This window comes from Papaver somniferum, chromosome 8 (assembly GCF_003573695.1).
Source record: "Papaver somniferum cultivar HN1 chromosome 8, ASM357369v1, whole genome shotgun sequence".
In the NCBI taxonomy this organism is placed as follows: domain Eukaryota; kingdom Viridiplantae; phylum Streptophyta; class Magnoliopsida; order Ranunculales; family Papaveraceae; genus Papaver; species Papaver somniferum.
The window spans coordinates 54520610-54543764 of record NC_039365.1 but is presented as its reverse complement, the minus strand read 5'-3'; the positions used below and the strand labels follow the sequence as shown (position 1 = coordinate 54543764).

At 39.5% G+C, this 23155-nt stretch overlaps 3 protein-coding genes across 3 annotated transcripts; 2 read left to right on the top strand and 1 right to left on the bottom strand.

Annotated features, from left to right (window-relative positions):
* The first annotated feature begins 259 nt into the window (after positions 1-259).
* LOC113303324 (putative leucine-rich repeat receptor-like serine/threonine-protein kinase At2g24130) lies at positions 260-8825 on the top strand. Its single transcript, XM_026552354.1, has 3 exons — positions 260-1806; positions 6709-7858; positions 8026-8825. Exons 1-3 carry the CDS (start codon positions 379-381, stop codon positions 8445-8447), a joined length of 3000 nt encoding a protein of 999 aa, XP_026408139.1. The 5' UTR covers positions 260-378; the 3' UTR covers positions 8448-8825.
* LOC113303323 lies at positions 1927-3912 on the top strand. Its single transcript, XM_026552353.1, has 2 exons — positions 1927-3198; positions 3435-3912. The coding sequence occupies exon 1, from the start codon at positions 2022-2024 to the stop codon at positions 2838-2840; it is 819 nt and encodes a 272-aa protein (XP_026408138.1). The 5' UTR covers positions 1927-2021; the 3' UTR covers positions 2841-3198; positions 3435-3912.
* Positions 8826-21324: 12499 nt separating the features above from the next.
* LOC113305563 lies at positions 21325-23010 on the bottom strand. Its single transcript, XM_026554584.1, has one exon. It carries the CDS (start codon positions 23008-23010, stop codon positions 21325-21327), a length of 1686 nt encoding a protein of 561 aa, XP_026410369.1.
* Between the last annotated feature and the right edge of the window lie 145 nt (positions 23011-23155).

Sequence of the window (23155 nt, the reverse complement as noted above, 5' to 3'; positions counted from 1 at the left end):
TAAAAAATAAAAAACCTAATAAGAAAAACTAATCATATAGCAACGGAGAAAAGATCCGGCGGACGGTAGCATTGAAGGCTACCGCCGCCGGTTAGAAAAGAAAACGAAGTGGGCAACAGGTCCGGATCGAACCTTCCGATACCAAGACAGAACTACTAGATATTATGATAAAAGAGAATTGTATTATTGAATGAGATGATTTACATTGAGAACCCATAAGATATATATAGTGATACCATAACTTGGTATGCAAGACTAATACTTGTAAATCAATTCATATTAAATATATCAAACGCTAAATATAACTCTAAATACTAAAACTTTCCATATAATATTTGTATACTCTAACATACACAAATACATTCATATTCATTGATAATGGGTTTGTGTGGCTTTTTATTGTTTACTTGTCTATGTATAACAATGTATTCAACAATTGTTTCAAGTAGAAATACTACTCAAGTTTCTTTCTCAAATGAACTACTTTCATTGCTCAAGTTCATGTCTAGTATAACTTCAGACCCTGAGAATGCTTTAGAAAGTTGGAAATCATCAAAACAAGTATGTAACTGGACCGGAATAGGGTGCAGCCACAAGTTGAATCGCGTGGTGCAGTTAGACCTTAGCGGAAAATCACTTCGAGGGACGATATCTTCTGTTATTTCTGATCTTTCATTCTTATCGGTTTTGGATTTATCAGGCAATTACTTTAGTGGTCGAATACCACCACAAATAGGCCAACTTGGTAGGCTTACGCAACTTAGTCTGGCTTCTAATCTTCTTGTAGGTGAAATTCCGGCGGAGTTAGGAAACCTCACAGAGTTGGTTTATCTCAATCTAGGAAGTAACCGGATTGTGGGGGAGATTCCAGTATCACTTTTATGCAATGGCTCATCGTCTACACTAGAGTATATCGATCTTTCAAATAATTCTCTTGGTGGTAAGATACCATTGTTAGATCATTGTGAGCTTAATGAGCTTAAATTTCTTCTACTTTGGTCCAACAAGTTGGTGGGTCGGATTCCTCAAGCTCTTCCCAAGTCATCTAAACTTCAATGGCTTGATTTGGAATCCAATTCTCTAACCGGAGAATTACCCTTGGAAATGGTACGCAAAATGCTAGAGTTACAATTCTTATATTTGTCGTATAATGGCTTCATTAGTCATAATCTTGAACCCTTTTTCCTTTCTCTTCTGAATTCTTCTAATCTTCAAGAGCTCGAGTTGGCTGGAAATCATCTTGGTGGAGAAATACCAACAGTTATCGGAAATCTTTCATCCAATCTCTTACAACTTCACTTGGGAGAGAACCACATTTTTGGTTCCATTCCACCTAGTATTTCAAATCTTGTTAACTTAACCCTCTTAAACTTGTCAAGTAATTTCTTGAATGGATCGATACCTATTGAATTATGCCAAATGAAGAAGCTTGAGAAGGTTTTCTTGTCTAATAACTCACTTACTGGAGAAATTCCAGCTGATTCCGGCGACGTTCCTCACTTGGGTCTTCTTGATTTATCAATGAACAAGCTTTCCGGTTCAATTCCTGTTACATTATCTAATCTCATTCAGTTAAGAAGGCTTTTGCTTTACGAAAATCAGTTATCAGGAACTTTACCGTCAAGTTTAGGTGAATGTATAAACTTAGAAATCTTAGATCTTTCTCGCAACCAAATATCGGGTTCGATCCCTAATAAGCTTGCAGGATTGAGAAGTTTGAAATTGTACTTGAATTTTTCTAGCAATTTCTTACGCGGGTCTATACCTTTGGAACTAAGTAAAATGGATATGGTGTTAGCAATTGATCTTTCTAATAGACAATATAATTCTGTTACCTTATTTATCTGGGAGAATATACGATATGCAACGAAGTCTCCCAGATTTCCTGTAATACTATTTATATGAGTTTATGAAATAAGAATAATTCAAAGGATTCATTTACATCCGACATGGTATCACGAGGCCAAAATCGGTCCTCCTTCTTCTTCCTCTAAAAACACCAAAAACACCAATAATCATCAATGGCAAATAATCAATCCATGCCAAGTAATAAAAAAACCATACATCCGGCTTTCGCCGTTTCCAACATCAAAGTTTTGATCCCTGTTACACTAGATATCAAACAAGACGAATACTCTTCATGGGTTTTCCTATTTCAACTTCATCTTCAAGCGCACAACCTCCTTTTTCTTATTCATAATTCTTCTCCCACACCAGATCTTGACACTGCCACCATACTACAACTTGACGCCCTATGTCGTCAATGGATGTTCTCCACCATGACCAAAGATCTGATGCTGACTGTTCTCAAAACTGGGAAAACTGCGAAGGATTTATGGAATCATCTCAAACGTCTCTTCCAAGACAACAAAGGAAACCGCGCTGCCAGCCTTGAAAGTAAGTTCGTAAATCTAAAATTTATTGACTGTAACAACGTTGATGATTATTGTGATAAGCTACAGGCACTCTCCAATCGATTGAGTGACCTCGAGTTTCCAATGGATGAAAAACGACTGGTTATCCAACTTGTCAATGGATTTCCGGAGGAATATAATACTGTTGCCTCCTTCATTCAACAATCGATGCCATCTTTTGACACTGCTCGATCTCAACTACGCACTGAAGAGATTCGCCACGAACATCAATCCACATCAAATACTCACGCTGCCCTTGCTGCCGGAACACCGCACGCCTCCCATCACCTTCCTGTTGCTGTACAGCGTCATCAACAAAGTCCGTTCTTCTCTACAGAACAGTCACCTCACTCCCTGGATCGCACAGCGCCGTTGCTTCCCAACCCAACAGGCCCACTGCATTCTCACCAGCAGCCCACTACTTGATCGAACAGAAGCCCACTACTGCCCAACCCAGCAAGCCAATTTCACCCTTACCCACACTGGGCTTCTCCCTGGAACGCTGCTGCACCTGGCCCATATCCGGCAACTCCCTACTGGGCTTCTCCCTGGAATGCTGCTCCACCTGCCAACCGCGGACGAGGCCGCCAGAACCGTGGAAGAGGACGGGGTCGTGGCCGCCATCCAACATCCGGCCGATCACCGCAAGCCTACATTGCTCCGACCACAGACTATCTACAACCGTCAGATATGGCCGAAGCCTACAGCTCTATGAGCATTCGGACACCCGATGATGATTTCTATATGGACACCGGAGCAACCTCACACATCACCTCGGATCCAGGTACATTACAAAAAGTTTTTAATTCTAGTAATGTTCGTTCTATCTTGGTGGAAAATGGCAATAGCATTCCGGTAACTGCTAGTGGCTCTAAGTACATAAATCTTCCAACTCACACCCTTCACCTCAACGACACCCTTGTCGTTCCTTCCATCATCAAAAACTTAATCTCTGTTCGAAAATTTACCACTGATAATCATGTGTCTGTTGAATTTGATCCTTATGATTTTTCTGTGAAGGACTTGAGTTCGAGGAAGACTATTCTCCGATGCGATAGTTCTGGGGAACTCTATCCCATCACCACCTCCGCCGTGCAATCCTCTTTTTCGCCACCACCTCACCAATATTCTCTTGCCGTGTGTTCACCTACCGTTTGGCATAGTCGCCTCGGCCACCCTGGCAAAGCTGTCCTAGATGCTTTACGCACAAAATCTTTTATTCAATGTAATAAGGATAATTCCCCCAATCTTTGTCATTCTTGTCAAATTAGCAAACATGTTCGTCTTCCCTTTTATGACTCTCATTCTACCAGTATTGCTCCTTTTGATATAATTCATAGTGATTTATGGACGTCTCCGTTGAATATAGATACGGGATTTCGTTATTATCTTCTATTTTTGGATGATTTCACCAATTATTTATGGGTTTTTCCACTAAAATTGAAATCCCAAGTCTTCACCAAATTTTTGGAATTCCAATCTTTTGTTCAAACTCAATTCGAACGCCAAATTAAATCATTCCAATGCGACATGGGTCGCGAATTTGACAATTCCACTTTTCACAACTTTGCTAGTAAAAACGGCCTAGTTTTTCGCTTCTCGTGTCCTCACACATCATCTCAAAATGGTAAGGCTGAACGCATGATTCGCCGAATCAATGATATCACTCGTACTCTAATGTCTCATACCTCCGTTCCTCCCAAATATTGGGTTTATTCTCTTCTTATGGCTGTCTACCTCCACAACATTCTTCCTACTAGACTTCTCAATTTCAAATCACCAATGTCCATCTTATATAGACGCCAACCCACATATACTCATCTACGCATTTTTGGTTGTCTTTGCTACCCTAATCTCTCCTCTACCACACCACACAAACTTGCTCCTCGCTCCACTAGGTGTGTTTTTCTTGGTTTTCCACCCAATCATCGTGGTTATCGTTGTCTTGACATTTCCACAAACAAAATCATTATTTCAAGACATGTCACGTTTAAGGAAAACGTATTCCCCTTTTCTATTTCCTCTTTTCCAGGCTCTTCCCCTACTCACAACCCACAAATCCATCCTCTCTATTCATTTCTAGATTCCTCCACCTATCCATCACATGTGCCTTCAAATCCTGTTGAGCCTGTACCCACGCTCACTTCCGCTCCACCTCCTGAACAAGGCCCATCTCACTCGCCCTTGTACACTCCTCCACACCGCAGGCTAACTTATCCCTCTCAGCCCATTTCTACTCAACCCACTTCTACTCTGCCCACTTCTACTCAGCCCATTTCTACTCAACCCACTTCTACTCTGCCCACTTCTACTCAGCCCATTTCTACTCAACCCACTTCTCCTCTGCCCACTTCTACTCAGCCCATCTCTTCTCATCCCATTTCCAATTCACAACCCATCTCCCTCGACACTCCAACAACCTCCCAGACTCAGCCCACCTCCGTGCAGCCCATCTCCGTGCCTGCCTCTTCCAGCCTACTTCATCCAGCCACACCTTCCTGCGCACAGCTTCGAGCGACATCTCGGCCAACCACCAGGTCCTCCCGGGGCATCTTCCGCCCCATCCAAAAACTCAATCTTCATGTCCAATCCACAATTCCCATTTCCCCTCTTCCCCGTTCTCATCTTTATGCACTTAGGGACCCAAACTGGAATGCTGCCATGAAAAACGAATATAATGCTATGATTATGACCAACACTTGGGAACTGGTTCCTCGCCCTAGTAACGCTCATATCATTCGGTCAATGTGGCTTTTTCGTCACAAGTTTCACGCTGACGGCACCTTGCAACGTTACAAGGCTCGACTAGTGGCCAATGGCAAATCTCAACAAGTTGGAGTTGATTGCTTTGAGACGTTTAGTCCAGTTGTTAAACCAGCGACTATACGCACTGTGCTCAGCATCGCAACATCTCGTTCTTGGGGCATTCGTCAACTAGACGTCAAAAATGCCTTTCTTCACGGTGACCTGGCTGAAACAGTATATATGCATCAACCACCAGGTTTTGTTGATTCCGCTCATACTGATTATGTTTGTCGCCTCCGTAGGTCTCTTTATGGCCTTAAACAGGCCCCTCGAGCATGGTTTCAGCGGTTTGCACAATTTATTATTGGTTGCAGTTTTCTTGGAAGTGTTTGTGATCCGTCACTTTTTGTCTATCACTCTGGTTCGGACACTACATACTTATTACTATATGTGGATGATATTGTCTTAATCGCTTCTACTGATGCACTTCTAGACCGTTTCATTGGGTTGATGAAACGTGAATTTGCTATGACTGATCTTGGCGCGTTACATCAATTTCTGGGTATTACTGTGACTCGCTCAGATTCAGGATTATTTCTATCACAGTCCTCATATGCACAAGATATTATTGCTCGTGCATCGATGACGAACTACAACCCAGTCACTACTCCTGTTGATACACAACCGAAGCTCAGTACTACATCTGGCCCTCCACTCGAGGATCCGACTTTATACAGAAGTCTGGCCGGGGCTCTTCAATACCTGACCTTCACCCGCCCTGATATTTCATATGCCGTGCAGCAGGTTTGTTTATTTATGCATGATCCCAGGGAGGCACACATGCAAGCTATTAAGCGCATTCTCAGGTATGTTCAAGGCACTCTTGATCACGGCTTATTTCTCTCCGCTTCCCCTATCACGGGCTTCACTGCATACTCTGATGCTGACTGGGCGGGTTGCCCGGATTCTCGTCGGTCGACATCTGGCTACTGCATTTTTCTTGGAGACAACCTGATTTCTTGGTCATCCAAACGACAAGCTACTGTATCTCGTTCCAGTGCGGAAGCCGAATACCGAGGAGTTGCCAATGTCGTTGCTGAGACCACTTGGTTACGCAATTTACTTCTCGAGCTTCACATCCCTCTACGCCGTGCCACAGTTGTCTACTGCGATAACATTAGTGCAATTTACATGTCAGGGGATCCTGTCCAGCACCAACGCACTAAACATGTGGAGATTGATATTCATTTTGTACGAGAGCGTGTACGTATCGGTGAGATTCATGTTTTGCACGTTCTTTCTGACAGTCAATACGCAGATATCTTCACCAAGAGCCTTCCATGGGTATTGTTTGTTCGTTTTCGTTCTAGTCTTAACGTGTGCTCCTCTCCCGTTACGACTAAGGGGGTGTAATAGACAATATAATTATGTTACCTTATTTATCTGGGAGAATATACGATATGCAATGAAGTCTCCCAGATTTCCTGTAATACTATTTATATGAGTTTATGGAATAAGAATAATTCAAAGGATTCATTTACATCTGACACTTTCTTCAAACAAATTAACTGGTGAAATCCCAGCGCAACTCGGAAGCTGCATTGCGTTAGAATCTCTCAATGTATCATCCAATTTTCTTCAAAGTCCTCTTCCAATTCAACTCGGAAACTTGCCTTATCTTCAACAACTTGATGTATCGTCAAACATTTTGTTTGGTGAGCTACCACATTTCCTAGAAGAATCTTCAACTCTCAAGAAACTGAATTTATCATTCAACAACTTTTCGGGGATCGTTCCTCATGACAAAGGTGTATTTAGTTGGTTAACTTCAGAGTCTCTTCTCGGAAATCCTAAACTCTGTGGGTCAATATCTGGTATTCCAACATGTAAAAAGAAACCATTTCGTAAGTCATCAATAATTCTGCCACTAGTCATCATACTATCTGCCGCTCCAATAATATGTCTTTTTGGGTTTGTCAAATCAAGAGCCAGAACAAGGTCGTCAGTGGTTTCCGGTTGCGGCAGTGTTTTAAGCGAAGACGTAGGAAACAAATCACCTAACTACCGAAAAATTTCATACCTTCAACTGGTAGAGGCTACTGATGGCTTCAATCAATCAAACCTAATTGGATCAGGAAGGTTTGGACATGTTTACAAAGGAATTCTTCAAAGTGACAATATGAAAATTGCAGTGAAAGTCTTAGATCCTAAGATTGGTGGCGAGATTTCAAGGAGTTTCAAGAGAGAGTGTCAAGTTCTTAAACGAACTAGGCATCGAAACCTGGTTAGAATAATAACAACTTGTAGTAAGCCAGATTTCAACGCACTGGTATTTCCGCTGATGTCAAAAGGAAGCTTGGAATGTCATTTATATCCGGAAAGCGCGGACGGCAATCATAACGACAGATGCAGTTTGAGTTTAATGCAGTTGCTGAACATATGCAGTGATGTAGCTGAAGGAGTTGCTTACTTGCATCATGATTCACCAGTTCAGGTTATCCACTGCGATCTTAAACCAAGTAATATACTTCTCGATGATGATATGACGGCTTTGATAACGGATTTTGGTATATCAAGGTTGATAAAAGATGGTGGTGGTGATGGCAGTGAAAATAAGATTGCACTTGTTGATATGTCGATGCCTTCTTTTGATTCTACTACCGGATTGTTATGTGGGTCTGTCGGATACATTGCTCCTGGTACGTACTTTCGACCCTTACCTACCTTGTGCATCTAATTCATTAGCAAATCTTGGACCACATATGTGTGATAGCTGAAAGATAGCATAGTTAAAATACCACTTTTATTAAATAGTATATATAAATTTGGCTAGTGTTTCATCTCATTTTATTTGTTTGTATTGTAGAGTATGGTTTGGGAAGAAACGTATCAACCAAAGGAGATGTCTACAGTTTTGGAGTCTTGCTGCTAGAGATCTTAACTGGGAAACGACCAACAGACGTTCTATTCCATCAAGGTTCAACCTTGCATGACTGGGTGAAACGCCATTACCCATATAACTTAGAAAGCATTATTAAACAATCGTTGCTAACGACTCCATCAATAATCGTCCAGAATTCTATAAAAGTACGACGAGATGTTATATTCGAGATGGTCGAGATCGGGATAATGTGCACACAACATTCTCCCTCGATGAGACCAAGCATGACTAATATTGCACAGGAGATGACTTGGATGAAAGAATATCTTACTCATCTTATTACTGAAGAAGAGGAAGAAATAGAAAAGTCTACCAGGATTCATGAAACAAGAGTCAATGTTGATTGATTCTTATATCTAAAATGATTGCTACACCGAGCAATTTGTACCGAGCTGGTACCGTGTGGGAGGGGGTGGGGCCCGCTCCTGCCCCACTCTCCCATCCCAATGTTGAGAGGCATGCTAAGACCGTCCGATCTTCTCTCGGTGTCCATCTCGATACTACTGCTCGGTGCATGTATCAAAACCCTTCTTTTATCCAATTGGTCTTTTTTATTATCCTTTTCTTTGTGAGAAAAATCAAACCAAACAAAAATGCGCAATTAGTGGAGATCAATTGTAGATAACTTAATTTTCCTGTATTTAGATTGCTGGCACTGGCGGTAACATGTAGGGCTACATAAATGCACCCAACCAACTACCAAAAGGTGTGTGATGAAGCATCTTTAGTTCTCCACTCTTTTAATGGCGTTAGCCCCATGCAAGCCATTTGAACTGTGTCTCCATGTGCACTCTTTGTGGACAATCATCAAGCGGTCTGATGGTTTTCAAGCTTCCTTCCATATGGGAAATTGGAGATCAAACCCGTGTGGTAACCTAAATCCCAGGTTAACCTACCTAGGTGTAGTTCTAGGAACCACTGATCTGTCTTATTAAAAATATATATAGGGCTAATTTACAGGGACTACAGTTTTATCCCAAGCTAATGTAAAGTAATACTTATAATTGAAATCGGAATGTTAAATTGTAACAAAACACCATGAAACAAAAGTAACCAACCTTCAAATCCTATACTTAGAAATTTGAAGATTATATATGTGAATTGTTTTATCTGTCAAAGACTCAAAGGTAAGACATGTTCACGGCTCTGAATCACATAGTGTCAGGGAAACGCCTGTCTAACGCTACTTGAACCTCCAGCCACAGACAAGGAGATGTACGACTGGGGACTTCTCACCACAATCAATCTTAAGGGAAATGAATTCAAGAAAACATTGGTCGATGTTGGCACTGCTGTCAATATTATCCCTTTGAAAACTCTCAGAGCTACAGCCATCACTCGACAAGAAGCTACTCATGCTACCATTTCAATCAGGGATCACGAAGGAATACCCAGAGATGTGTACGGCTACATCATTCTCAAAATGAAAATTGGTTCAACCCGAACAGAAACCAAGTTTCACATAATCAGGGAGGATCCGGGATATGACATGATCCTCGGACGGACATGGATTCATGCTGAAAAGATGACTACTGATGAAGTGCCTTTGGTTACACATTTCTCTGGTGTGGCAAGTTCTGATTCAGAAGATATGATGGACACGCCATCGTCAGAGAAATTGGAGGAATTTCGAACTCTAACAGGGTTGAAGCAAGATCCTGGAGAAGACGCATTGGCATTCGTCAAAAGGTTCCGCACTCAGGTTAGTCTCATTCCACCTATGTATATGTCGTCTATTCTCCCACATGCTCTGCTAGCATGGGGACTCAATTCTACTAGTAACTTTGCTGTAGCGAGATGCTATGAATGGGTAACCTCACCACAACAATATTTTACCAAGTGGTTGAATATGGAACCTCCCCGAATCGAACATCTCAGTGGGACATTCATTGCTGAAATGATGTCCAAACACAACAAAGAGTATCATGAGTCTCCTCTCCCTTGCATGAGTGCCATATATGCCACAAGACCGGAAGGCTTCAATGACTGCACGAGCATGGAACCCTACTGTAAAAATAATGCCGAACCCGCATAAGATATTCAGAGCAAGAGAAATCAAGCCTAATAAATTTCACGAAGGAGATTTGGTTCTCAAAGCAACTAAACACAATCTTCATTATACAACGAATTCCAATTGGGATGGTCCTTTTATGATTACCAAGTCTGTTGTTGGTGGATACTACAAGTTAGCTGATATAAATGGTAAGAAAAATATGCCAGTAATATAAGAAAATTTCTTCAAAGCATTTGACGTCTAAGATATTCGACATTTGAGGTGATAGACGCTCGAGGCACAAACGCTCAAAGAATCTACAATTTGCATTTAGGATTGTCTTTCACCTGTATTTTCCAATCCTCCAAAAACGTATGCAATATTTGCATTCTGTATTTGAATTCAGCAATTAATTAAAGTTCATTTTACTTAAAGAAAATCTCTATCAAATCCAAAAGAAAATCCTCAATCATTCACTTATCCAAAACCAATCAAAAAATCATAACCAAATAAAACCTCACAACTCTCAGAAGTCCAAAGTTCAAAAAATCATGGAAGGGAAATTAAAGGAAACCGGCAAAGTAAGATTTCTGCTCCTCTACAATTTTCAAGTCTTGCGAAGCTGCTTTCTCCAACTCCAACTCTTTGGTCAACCTGGTAATCTTGGCTTCTTTCTCCATCACAGCATCACTGGGAAAAGGTACATTCTTCATACGTGTATCCTTGATGATGTTAATTCTTTGATGCAGCCATTTCACATTGAAACCAAGTCTCTCGGAATTGTCCAAGTTGTACTCCCAATCAAAGAGTGCATCTTTGGTAACATTGCTTCTAGATCTGGTTCAGATATCATCTATAACACGCAAGATAATTCCTACTTGCATTATCAAGAAGTAAACATGTTCGGGATCTTTGGTAACGACGATATCACTATAGATTTTCCATATTTTATGATACATGCTAGCATATCCAGTAGGAACAATGAATCCACCAACTAGTTCATGATACGGGAGTGGCTCGCTGAATGGGGGATCAAAAGCAACCCCTGCGTTAGGGTATTCGTGCACCACCATACGAGTCTCAATCATTGGACCAGTTTCTTCTATCTCTGGAGCAACAACGACTTGAGCTTCAGTGACTTCAACGGCTTCAGTAGCGACATCATCATGACCCTGAAGTACAGAGATGGTTGTGTCACCATTTTGGTTTGCGATGTTTCTCATGTCATCATTATTATCTCCGTTATCCTCAGCTCCGTTGTCTTGCACCTAATATAACAATTATAGGAGTTAGAGTGCTTAAAGTGTGGAATCCATATGGCAAACACAAATCTTGGAATGCAAGTGAATCAACATCACCAAAATCCTTCATTATAAATTCAAGGCTCAAGAAAATAGTGAAAAGTCACAAAAAAGGCGTTTTACAGCAAGCTCGTCTGAAGTAATTGTACACTGTCCTGTACAAGTTGACGAATTTGGAGAAATTGGTAAGGAATATAAAGCTGAGTCATATATCATTATCTTCGTATGGATGTCCTATACAACATATCCAAAATTCATGGCAATTGGATAAACGAGTAAAAATATGTGACACGAAACATCGAACTACATGACATTTGAAAATTTTCTGGAAACCTCCTGAAGTTTACTGTTTCATCGATTTCGACCCCTAAAAGTTCTCAAAACCCAAAAATCTTCTTTAAAAAGCTAAGAAATTTCCTTGGCATAATAAAACTGGGTAGATCGCAAAAATCTGATGTTGGATGAAGATTCTACAGCGTTTTTGCTAAAAGACTGAATTCTGAATTTTCATGTGACGTATTTCGGCAAAACTTTTTATTCATTCAAATGGTTTCTGATTTATTCATACACAAATCAGAAATTTTATACTTCTATGAAGATAATTTAAAATGGGTACTTACTTGGGTGGTCTCTGAAGCGTTCGAGGAGTCAGAATTGCCACTGTCACCATTAAGAGCATCATTGCTTTCATTCGGCCCCGAATTTTTAAAATCTTCTTCTTCACCATCTTCCGAAGACGAACGAGCATCATCCGTACCCTCCTTATCTATGATAATATCCTCCTGTATATATCAACAACAATTATTAGTACTTCACTCAAAGAAATAATATAAATGATTATACAAAGAAGTACTTACATCAACCTCTTCTTCTCCATCAGTGGCACCCGATTCGTGAATCGCTTGTCCAATATAAGTGAATTGAATACTGTCAATACTTGATGGAGCAAAACCCTGAAACAAGGTAACAAATATTTGTTTAAAATCTTAATTACACGAATAAGAAAGGGTCACAGTAGAAGAGATGTTAATGGCTAACCGAAGGGACAAATGGAGACTTCACAACATTTGGTAACCTCCTGTAAGTCTTGCTTACAGATTCACCACCCCGGCGACTTGGTTGAATCTCCATAAAGTCTACATCGACTCGAGGCCTCACTACACGCCCGTCCTACAACAAAAATTAAAGGAATGATTTAAGAAGCAATTGTCATACTTCTACAAAAACGATAATACAAATACTTACTTGTGAACACCTATGAAGTATTTTCCATTTATCATTGGGGATTGGCTTCAATCTTGGACGAGTAGAAGTAATTTCAGTAGTAGGAGGTTCTTGTGCTTGAGATTGAACAACCATTACAAAATCATGGAAACGTTCGAGTTGCTCATTCCAGAAGTCTACATAACTCGGAGTTCCATGTGTGACTCGGTCAGAACAAGGAAACAAATATTCGCGTCCATCCACGTATGGGCAATCTAAACAAGCTCTAAGCTGCTCAACCGAGGGTTTATTCTTTTGAACATCGGAACACACTGGTCAAGACCCATCGGTCGTGCTTCTCTGTCATATTATATTTTTCCACAAGAAAGTTTCCTCCTATTACGGATACTAAATGGCCAGGAGTACAACTCAACACAAAATATCTTTCACTATCACTAAGTAAAATCGAATTATCGCCTGGGGAGACACCAATTTTCTCTGAGTAATCTCTCTAGGATTCACAAAGGCGGAATGAAGAACCCGGGAGACGTTTTTCGGGTCTATACTGAATTACAAAAAATTCATCATCTGTGTTCGGAGTATTCTTAATCACTGATTCTTCTTCTTCTTTATCAATTAAAGCAGTATCATATCCATCAACTGACATCTCTGCAAAGTAGCTGTGACATCCATACAACACTGCAATTTCAGTGTATCATTTATACAAGATGCAAATTTCAACAAAGCAATGAAATCACAGAATAATAAGGATACTCACATCAGCGTATACAAAAAGGAAACAATTTGACTCTTACATGTTTACAGTTTTACTACAGTAGTGATTATAACGCGAAAGGTAACGCTTCAAAGACTTGCTCGTTTCTTCAAACCTGCAAAAATAAGCAAAGTTCATTATTCAAAAATCAAAACTTGATTTTTATAAAAACGTGAAATATTCACGTATTTTTCTACTGTGTGAGCATCCACTAACTTTTTAATTTTTTTTTGGCCAGACGTCCATTATCAAATTGTGAAAGTACACATACATATATTATTTCATCATAGATAATTGTCGATTTTCAACGATTATTCAAAAATCAAAATTTGATTTTTCAAAATAAAATGTGAGTAACTCACTATTTAAAAAAAAACATGAACAAATCACGAACAGTAAAAAAAAATGCTTACTCTGGTCGCCCGGAATTTCGCAGGACGGTGGTCGGCTCCGGCGAGAGAATTGTTTTTTTTGTTGCTCGAACGTGAGAGAAATGAAGGAACGAAGGTGCTGGGCCGGTTAGGGAGAGAAATAATTAAAAGAAAAGATGCTTCTTCCCTTTTATAATAATTTTATTTCCAAAAACCTAATTAAACAAGGATTCCCTTTTGGGTCGGGCCCGTAAATGCTAAACCGACTAAAATTGGGTATTCAACCACCCGAATCAGTGGTGCCTCATCTATTCATGCTCACTAGACGACGCTCGCGCGCGACATTGGAGCAAATTGATAATTCTGGTAATATCTTTTACGACTAAGTTCAATCGCTTATTTTGTTTATAATCACGAAAATCACCATCCAGTGCTTACTGTGGAACATGACTGTCCTTCACTAAGCAGGGGACTTAATGTTAATGATAGATTTTCGATAAAGTCTAAAATCGTAAAATCATGATCTTGCATATTTCTGACACGACTTCAAACACATATGTGAAACTCATATTTTAGGATTCGTGAAAGTTCATTTCACAATCTCTGACTGGGTGCACACCCTCGCAGAGCATGCATGAATATGTGATCCCTAAAGCCTCTCAACTGCGTTTTCAATAATTCGCATATTTCATCAACACTTTTGTATAGAATCGATAATGATTGGACGGCTCCTAGACATATTGCATGCTAGTATAGAGCGTTAACGTCTTCAGGACGTCTCAATGTTCCCTGACTATGCAAAATTAATATTCAAAACGAGTACGATGTCTCTACCATCTCGTACCTCACTTTTTGAATAAACATAACGCTCATAGACATACTGCATGCTAGTACCGATCCATTCATTGACTAATTCTAATGCAACATTCATCAATTGAATTTCTATAAAATAATCTATTTTATCTCATTACTCCGGTCTATGGCTTATTCTCAGCTGATTTTCATGGATTAATAATAGATATTCACTTTTCAGGCATTTAGGCCAGCACTGAGTAATCCCTGAGAAAATGGTGCGAGTGTACTTAACAATAATGCACGAACGAGCACCCAAATATGCATAAGTGAGCACCCAAATGCATAAACGAGCATTCAAAAATATGGAAGAACGAGGAAACCTATGCAAAATAGGAAAGGAAATAATAATAAAAAAATAAAATAGAGGCACGCACGGGACCAGTCCCACCGGCCGGCCAGTCCCACGCCTCCAATTTTATTTATTTTTAGCTTATTTTATTATTTTTCTCATCTCATGAAAACTCCCTTGTTTGAGCAAACTTCCTCGTTTGGGAAAAACTCTTAGTTTCTCCATATTTCTTCACACAAAGATGAAAAATAATAATATAAAATAGGGAAGAGCGTCGTGGCCGGTCCCACGCCTCTCTAATTCCTTATTTTATTATTATTATTACTTCTCTCATCTCATGAAACTCCCTCGTTTGAGCAAAAACCTGATTTTTTCCATATTTCTCCAATATTGCTCAAACTTCCAAAAAGCCAAAAATTCAAATGGTCAAACGACCGTCCGGGCTTCTCACGGAAAATATTAAAATATCGTTGTTTTAATATTCTTAAAATATTGGTCGCACGAGCAAAGTTCTACATTCTCAGTCAAGCAAAATCGAGAGTTTCAGTCAACATCGAACTCTTCTGAAAATCCAAAATATTGCTTGACACGGGTGTGCCACCTTGGTCGGCCCCTTTGTCTTGAAAAAGTCGGTCCCACACATGTGATGATTTTTGACCTAATTAATCTTCTATAGTTCATATTGGGTTCAAATTCTTTCCAAACAACTTGGAATTTGATCAATCGACCATCAGTTGGTCCCACGACCACTAAGAGCCGGTTTCATACCCATTGGTCGGTCCCTTCTCTCTCCATAACTAGGTTCTACCACCTAATGCTTAGACGAGCACTATTATTTTAATGATTAATCGAGCATTTAATCATCTGTTCGCCAACTGGTCTCCAAAGGACTTTGGTATATGCTCATTCGAGCATCAGGGCGCTACATGGTTGTCCCACCATCTCATGTGGCCGGTCCCTATCTCACTCATAGTTGATTTTCAGTAAATCATCTATTGATCAACAATCAATCAAAATTAGGGTTTCGAATCAAAGCATAATTTTGAGCAGGTTCAAACATCAATAATTTAATATTGATCCAGCAATCAATATTTTAATTAATTATATAATATTCGGTCCAGCTACCGTATTTTTAATTAATATTTGATTTAATCCCGCTACCAATCATTCCAATATTTGCACAAATGAGCAATATTTGCTTAAACTAGCAATATTTATTTTTCTCATATATTAGCACTAAATTGCTTAAGTTAGAAAAATTCATGATCAACTGGGTTCAGAACTGACTTCTAACAATATTGGTTCAACTATCAATATTTAGCTTCTCGACTGAGCAGTATTCTTTATGTTGATTCAACTATCAATATTAGAGAATTCCACTGATCCACTATTAATATTTTATTGGTTCATCAACCAATATTTGGTTCGTCAGTCGACCATCATAATCTTTCTTCATCATTCGATAACTCATGATGCAGACGAGCTCAACAACATTTCCTATTAACAAGTCCATGATCGAGCAATATCATTGGACGCTCGTCAATTCAAGTTATCAAAACATCATTATTATCTCAACTGGTAAAATGATTGTTGATGGTGGCTTTTCGTTCAAGGCTAAAATCGTAAAACCCTGCATCTAATAGGCCGGCACTCTGTAAATAGACAGAGCCGTATGAAGGTGATGAGTGTTTAACATCTTCACTGGCACACTTATTGAGCAACTCAGTATTCTCTCATAAAATTTACCCAGAATGGTGCATGTAGCAACAATCCCAAGTATTCTGTAAATTTTGGCACCTTGCCTACATTCAATTAATATAAGTTTCTTTGAATGGTTCTTGTGCTATGTTCCCTGGCTGAACCCTTAATGTTGATATGGAATGACAATTTGTGTTCACTCGCAGCAGAGTAGCACGAATTTCCAAGTATCAAGGATAAGGTCTTTGCATAAGGTATTCAATCAAAAAGCATGTTGCTATCTGGAAATGAACTTAAAAGAACTTCGTGTCAACACATAGAGTTCAATCAATTATCCTGACTAATTTGCAAAAGTTAGGGTTTTGCGCCTTGCGCAGTATATCAGACCTTGCTTGTCGAAATTAAGCCTACGAAAACTAGGTAATTAATCCTCCATGGATTAGCAGGGGAAACTTTTTTCCCAGAATCAGAAAACAATGAGCCGCAGGATAGGAGCAGCAGCAAAGGGAGGCGTGGCCATGCCTTAGACCAATCAGCGCCATTGGCCACGCCCCATCCTAAACCGGCCCCATCTCCATCGATCAACCAGGTTACTCTAAAGCCATCGCACTCACACCAGAAGTGTAGCCACGCCCATGCTTGGACGGCCCCTCTCCTTTCTACAGACCAATCAGGTCACTTTAAAATGCGCCACGAGCACTAGAGGTGTGGCCGCGCCTTATGTTTGGCTGGACCCTTTTCTTGACCAATCAAGTCGCTCTAAACTCGCCACCATACATTAAAGGACAAACGCACCTCGCGGCGCCACCATACTAACTAGCAAGCCAACAGCGCCCTGCCACAACAACATATTAATCGGCACGCCAACATGCCACTCTGTCGCAGTAACATGCGAATGTGCCACAAATGACGCCATTACGTGCTAATCCATTTTCTGTTCGTGGCCAATGCCATAACGGACTCCAATTAGGATTTCATGATCGAAACAAAACTTTTACTTCAGTAGCGTTAGCCGAAACCCTAATTTTTGGTCATAGTCCACAATATGCCACGAGCCACTTTAGCCTTGGCCATGCCGCCAAGCCCTAACTTTGGCCACGGCGCCAAATCTTAGTCTCGTCCATGCCGCCAAGCCCTAACTTTGGCCACAATCCAAATCATAGCCTTGGTCGTGCCGCCAAGCCCTAACTTTGGCCATGAAGCCAAATCCTAGCTTTTGCCATGCCACAACGCCACAGACGCGGCTATGCCACCATGCCGTAGGCGCATGCCGCGGCTATTCCATTATGCCACTAACAAGTGCCAACAGAATGTGGCCAAAATCAGCGGCCACTCTCTCCTCTGGATTACAATCTCAGCTATCCAAGTTTGCCACCGAACTGACAGACTTGCGGCAACTTTTAGGCGACCCGCCGCCTAAATATAGTGGCCATGGCTACGCCAGGCTCCACTTGCACCACCGTGCCACTGACATGCACCATCCATGCCATCCATGATGCAATGCCGCTGGCATGCACCAAAGGTGCCATTGCGCCATTACCAGGCGCCAACAGAAGGTAGCCATAATCAACGACTACCCTTCCTCATGAGATGCGATATCAGCCATCCAATTTTGCCACCAAATTTCCAGACTTGTGGCAATTTTTAGGCGACCCGCCGCCTAAATCTAGTGGCCATGGCTACGCCAGGCGCCACTTGCACCACCGTGCCACTGACATGCACGAGCCATGCCAGTCATGCAGCAATGCCGCTGGCATGCACCAAAGGTTCCATTGCGCCATTACCAGGCGCCAACATAAGGTAGCCATAATCAACGGCTACCCTTCATCATGAGATGCAATCTCAGCCACCAAAGTTCGCCACCGAGCCGACAGGCTTTTGGCAAGTTTCAGGCGACCATCCAAGATAAGCCTAGTAGCATCGCATGCTATTTTCCTGCGGAAAGATTCTTGATTTTAACTTGCCACACGTAACAAAGTGCTACATGTTTTCCATGAAAATACTCGAGACCTCAAACATGTCACAAACTGGGGGATACTCATCAGGGTATTGGTCTGGCGGTTTACAGCGTGCGGCGTGCAATACGCCCGTTACAAGAAAGTGTCATGAAGAAGGGCGGTTAGTAATGGAAAGAAGTAATGGTGTAAACGTTTCCTTCATCATGGAAGCATAAATTCTGACGTTACACGTTACTCCACTCTTCCACTACTCAATCGTTTCCACTTCCTACGAGACCAGGGTACATTTTACTACGACTTGTATAAAGAGGTTTCACCTATTTCCACCAAATAACAATTTTTGGTCATGAGAGCAACACAGTATCCAAAAATCACCTGATAGCTTTTCATTTAGCTAGCCAGTTCTACTTTCTGATACTTTTTTTTTTTCAAAAAAACAACTTTATTAAACATCATAGATCAAAAATACAAGACCAAAGGCCCATTATCAAAGAAGAAAAACAAAAAAAATCTCAACACATAGAACTAAGAGTGCAAAGACACAACATTACTCAAATCTATAATATTATCTGGGAATTCCATTTGAGAAAGGGAAGAAGGTATCTCTCTAAAGTTTTGGATAATACCCTTTGGAAGATACACACCCTTTTTAGCAAAGTGATCAGCTGAAAAGTTTGCTTCTCTGTAAGCATGTCTGACAGAAATACTGTGCAGTCCACTTATAACTCTCTGCCATCTAGCCATCAAAAACCATGGTATCTTCTTGTTCAATAAAGTTGTGGCACAAGCCTTAGAATCAGTTTGCAGAATGATCTTAAACTTTTGATTTTCCAGAGCCCATTCAAGAGCTCTTATACTAGCTATAAATTCTGCAATATAATTAGATAATACTCCCAATCCACCTGATTCAGCATAAACAAAGTTACCAATATGATTTCTGACAATAAATCCATAACCAGCCTACCCTGGATTACCTCTAGAAGCACCATCACAGCACAAAAGAGTTTCATCCATGTTAGGTAAATAAAAGAAGACTTCAAAGACTCTCAGTCTCTAGAATTTACTGTACTGTATTTGAAAGTGACTGAGAACCTAGTCTTCATATGGAGAGCCCCATCTACAGCCTTTCAATCTTCTTGTGCACTCCTGAACAGTCTTTGAAATTCTGATTTTAATTTTGTGTAGATTAGGCTTCTCATCTTCAAAACATATTTTATTCCTTAGGAACCAAAGTTCTGCCATCATAGTGTAAGAACAAATGTACCATAACTCTTTTACCATAGGGCTGGTGGACTTACACCTTTTAAGAACTTCTTCAAAGGATAAAGGATGAAGAAAATGGAAAATACCTCCCAGCCAATTCCAAAGCTGTCTAATAAAGCTGCAGTTCCACATAATATGATTTAGGGAATCAATATCATTATGACAGATGTAACATCTTGAAGCTATATTGAAACCTTTTTTTGTCAAGTTCTCATCAGTTGCACAAGCTTCCCTTGTAATTTTCCATATATTAGCTGAAGTAGAAGGAAAAACTGCATGATTCCATATTTTTTTATACCAGTGTAGCTTTGGCAGAGGATTCCTGATATTCTTCATTGCATCAGCAACAGAAAAATGCCAGTATGATTACTGCTCCGGACTAAAGTATCTGCACCAGTTCCAATAACAGGTAATTGCTCAATTTGGAAAAGTTAGAGAAGATCTTCAGGGATTCTCCATTGACCTTTCATAATAAGACTGCTAACTTTAAAAATTGGATATTGAGTCATAAGGGAATGGTTTGAAACATTATACTTAAAGACTCTTCAAAAATCCATTTATCATTCCAAAAAGAAATTTGAGAACCATCTCCAACAACCCATCTAGTAAGACTTTTGAAACTTGGAATTATCAACTTAATTCCAGGCCAAATTGAAGATCTTTTATAGTAAGTGATCCAGCTGCCATTTTTATCAGTGTATTTAGCTAAGAAGAAAAGGGCCCATTCTTCCTTAGATCGAAGCATATTCCAAAGGAATTTCATTAATAAAGCTCTGTTAAAATCTTCAAGTCTCCTTATTCCCACACCACCTTCTTCAAGAGGAGAACATACTTTATTCCACTTTAAAGTCACACATTTTTTCTCTTCAGCATTACCTGACCATAGATAGTTCCTTATAATTCTTTCACAAGATTTAATCACCTTCTTAGGCCATTTGTAGATAGACATATTATACACTGGAATACTACAAAGGACAGACTTAACCAGAGTAAGTCTAGCTTGAAAGCTTAACAGTTTACCACTCCAAGAAGACAATCTATGTTGCATATATTCCACTAGGTGCCATAAATGAGTGGATTTAATCTTCTCTTGAACCAAATTAACCCCTAGATATTTATCAGGGAACTGAGAGATATCCATATGAAAACAATTAGCAATTTGTCTTTGCCTCACAGAAGAAGTCCCCCCCAAAAAACATCTACTTTTAGAAGTATTGATAATTTGACCAGTTGCAGCTTGATATTCCATTAAAAGATTTCTAGGTTATACTCCTCATATTTCCACTGCAGAATAAGAATATATCATCAGCAAAGAATAAGTGTGTAGGGTGTATACCATTTCTAATTACCATAGGCTGAATTTTCTTATCAATTACCATTTTTTGAATATTCCTACCTAAAATATCTTCAGCTATAATAAAAAAAATAGGTGAAAGAGGATCACCTTGTTTAAGCCCCCTGCCATCTCCCAAAAAAAACAATAGGACCACCATTGAGAAGTATAGAAATTTTAGTAGTCTAGAGCAGCACCATAATCCAATCACAGAATTTGCCAGAGAATCCAAAACTGGATAAAGCTTTATAAAGAAAATCCCAACTCATAGTGTCATAAGCTTGAGAAATGTCCAATTTTAGCCCCAAATTACCACCTCTTCTTTTAACAGACAATTCATTGACAAGCTCAGAAGCAAGAAGCACCTGTTCATATATGTTTCTATTTCTAATAAATGCACATTGTTGAGGGGAGACAATCTTTGGAAGGAATTTACTAATCCTCATGGTAATAATTTTGGTGATTATTTTAAAGCAGAAGTTGCTAAGACCAATAGGTCTAAATTGCTTTGCATTCTTAGCACCTTGCACTTTAGGAATCAAAGTCAGGAAATTAGAATTCAAACCGCTAGGTATGATACTGTGTTGCCAACAATACTGGATTGCATCAATGGGATCATTTTTAATTACCTCCCAAGCAAATTTGTAAAAAGAGCCAGTGAATCTAACTGGACCAGGAGCACCATCTGGGTTTAAATCAAAAGTAGTATTCTTTATGTCATCTTCAGTGGGTAAATTTTCTAAGAAGGTGTTATCTTTATCATTAATAACTTTTGGAACAACTTCAAAGAAGGAATCACTTACAGTGATATCTTGATGAGCAAATTTAGTGCTAAAGTAATCAATGAGAACATTTGAAATACCATTATGATCAGTGATAATGTTACCTGATGAGTCTTCAATTTCAGAGATGGAATTTTGAGCTTGTCTTAGCTTTATATTAGTATGGAAGAATTTAGAATTAATATCACCATCTTGAATCCAGTTGATTATAGCTTTCTCTCTTAGGAAAGTGTTATAATTTTGAGCAGCAAGATCACATTTCCCTCTAGCAGTAACCAAATTGTTCAAAAGGCTAATATTAGAAGGATCATTATCTGATTTCAAAGTTTCTTCTAACACCTTTTCTTCAGCTTTCCTGAGAGTTTCTTTAACATCCCCAAAGACCCCCCAATTCCACACTTTTAAGAACTTCTTTAGTCTTTTCAAATTATTCATGAAAATATAAATGGGATTACCATAAATTTCTTCATTCCAGGAATCTTGGATAACTTGAATAAAATCAGGAAAATTCAGCCACATTTTCTGAAATCTAAAAGGAGAGTTTAAAGCTTTAGGGATGATAGCATCTGAACCAATAATAGGGCCATGGTCAGAGATTCCTCTTGTTCCAACCTTGTAACTCCAGCTATTAAATTTCTCTAACCATTTTAAGTTAAAAAGAGCTCTATCAAGATTACAAATGATTCTTTTGTTCCCAACTCTACCATTGCACCAAGAGAATCCCAGACCACTTTTAGGAGCTTGAACTAGATCACAGAAATCCACACAATCTTGAAATTCATTCATTGCAGATATATTGGGTTGTCTACAACCTCTTTTTTCATCAACATACAGTAAAGTATTAAAATCCCCTAGAATTAACCAAGGTTTATTCATGAAACTAATATCACACATATCTTGCCATAATTCTCTTCTGTTAATTGAAGAGCAACTTGCATGAACACCAGTAACCAGAACTTCACCAATTTCTACTGTAATACTCTGACTAGTAACTTTGATAATAGAAGGAGTACTTAAAGAACAATTCCAGAAAAGCCAAATGTTACCTTTAGAATTATCCTTTGAGTTGTGAATAATTTGATGATGCATACCTTGGAGCTTGAAATGAAATATTTTGGTTTTAATTTTGGGTTTAGCAATCCAAACCAAAGAAGGATTATTAGACTGAATTAGACTTCTCAACTTATCTTGGGCCTTCTGTCTTAGAATGCCTCTAATATTCCAAAATATTGTC

What these genes read in the sequence shown, in the direction of transcription:
- LOC113303324 (XM_026552354.1), top strand. Translation starts at nt 379, where the DNA reads ATGGGTTTGTGTGGCTTTTTATTGTTTACTTGTCTATGTATAACAATG. An exon ending in ATATGGTGTTAGCAATTGAT is followed by an intron (nt 1,807 to 6,708) that starts CTTTCTAATAGA and finishes TTACATCTGACA; the next exon opens with CTTTCTTCAAACAAATTAAC. An exon ending in TGTCGGATACATTGCTCCTG is followed by an intron (nt 7,859 to 8,025) that starts GTACGTACTTTC and finishes TTTGTATTGTAG; the next exon opens with AGTATGGTTTGGGAAGAAAC.
- LOC113303323 (XM_026552353.1), top strand. Translation starts at nt 2,022, where the DNA reads ATGGCAAATAATCAATCCATGCCAAGTAATAAAAAAACCATACATCCG.
- LOC113305563 (XM_026554584.1), bottom strand. Translation starts at nt 23,010, where the DNA reads ATGCATCATCAAATTATTCACAACTCAAAGGATAATTCTAAAGGTAAC.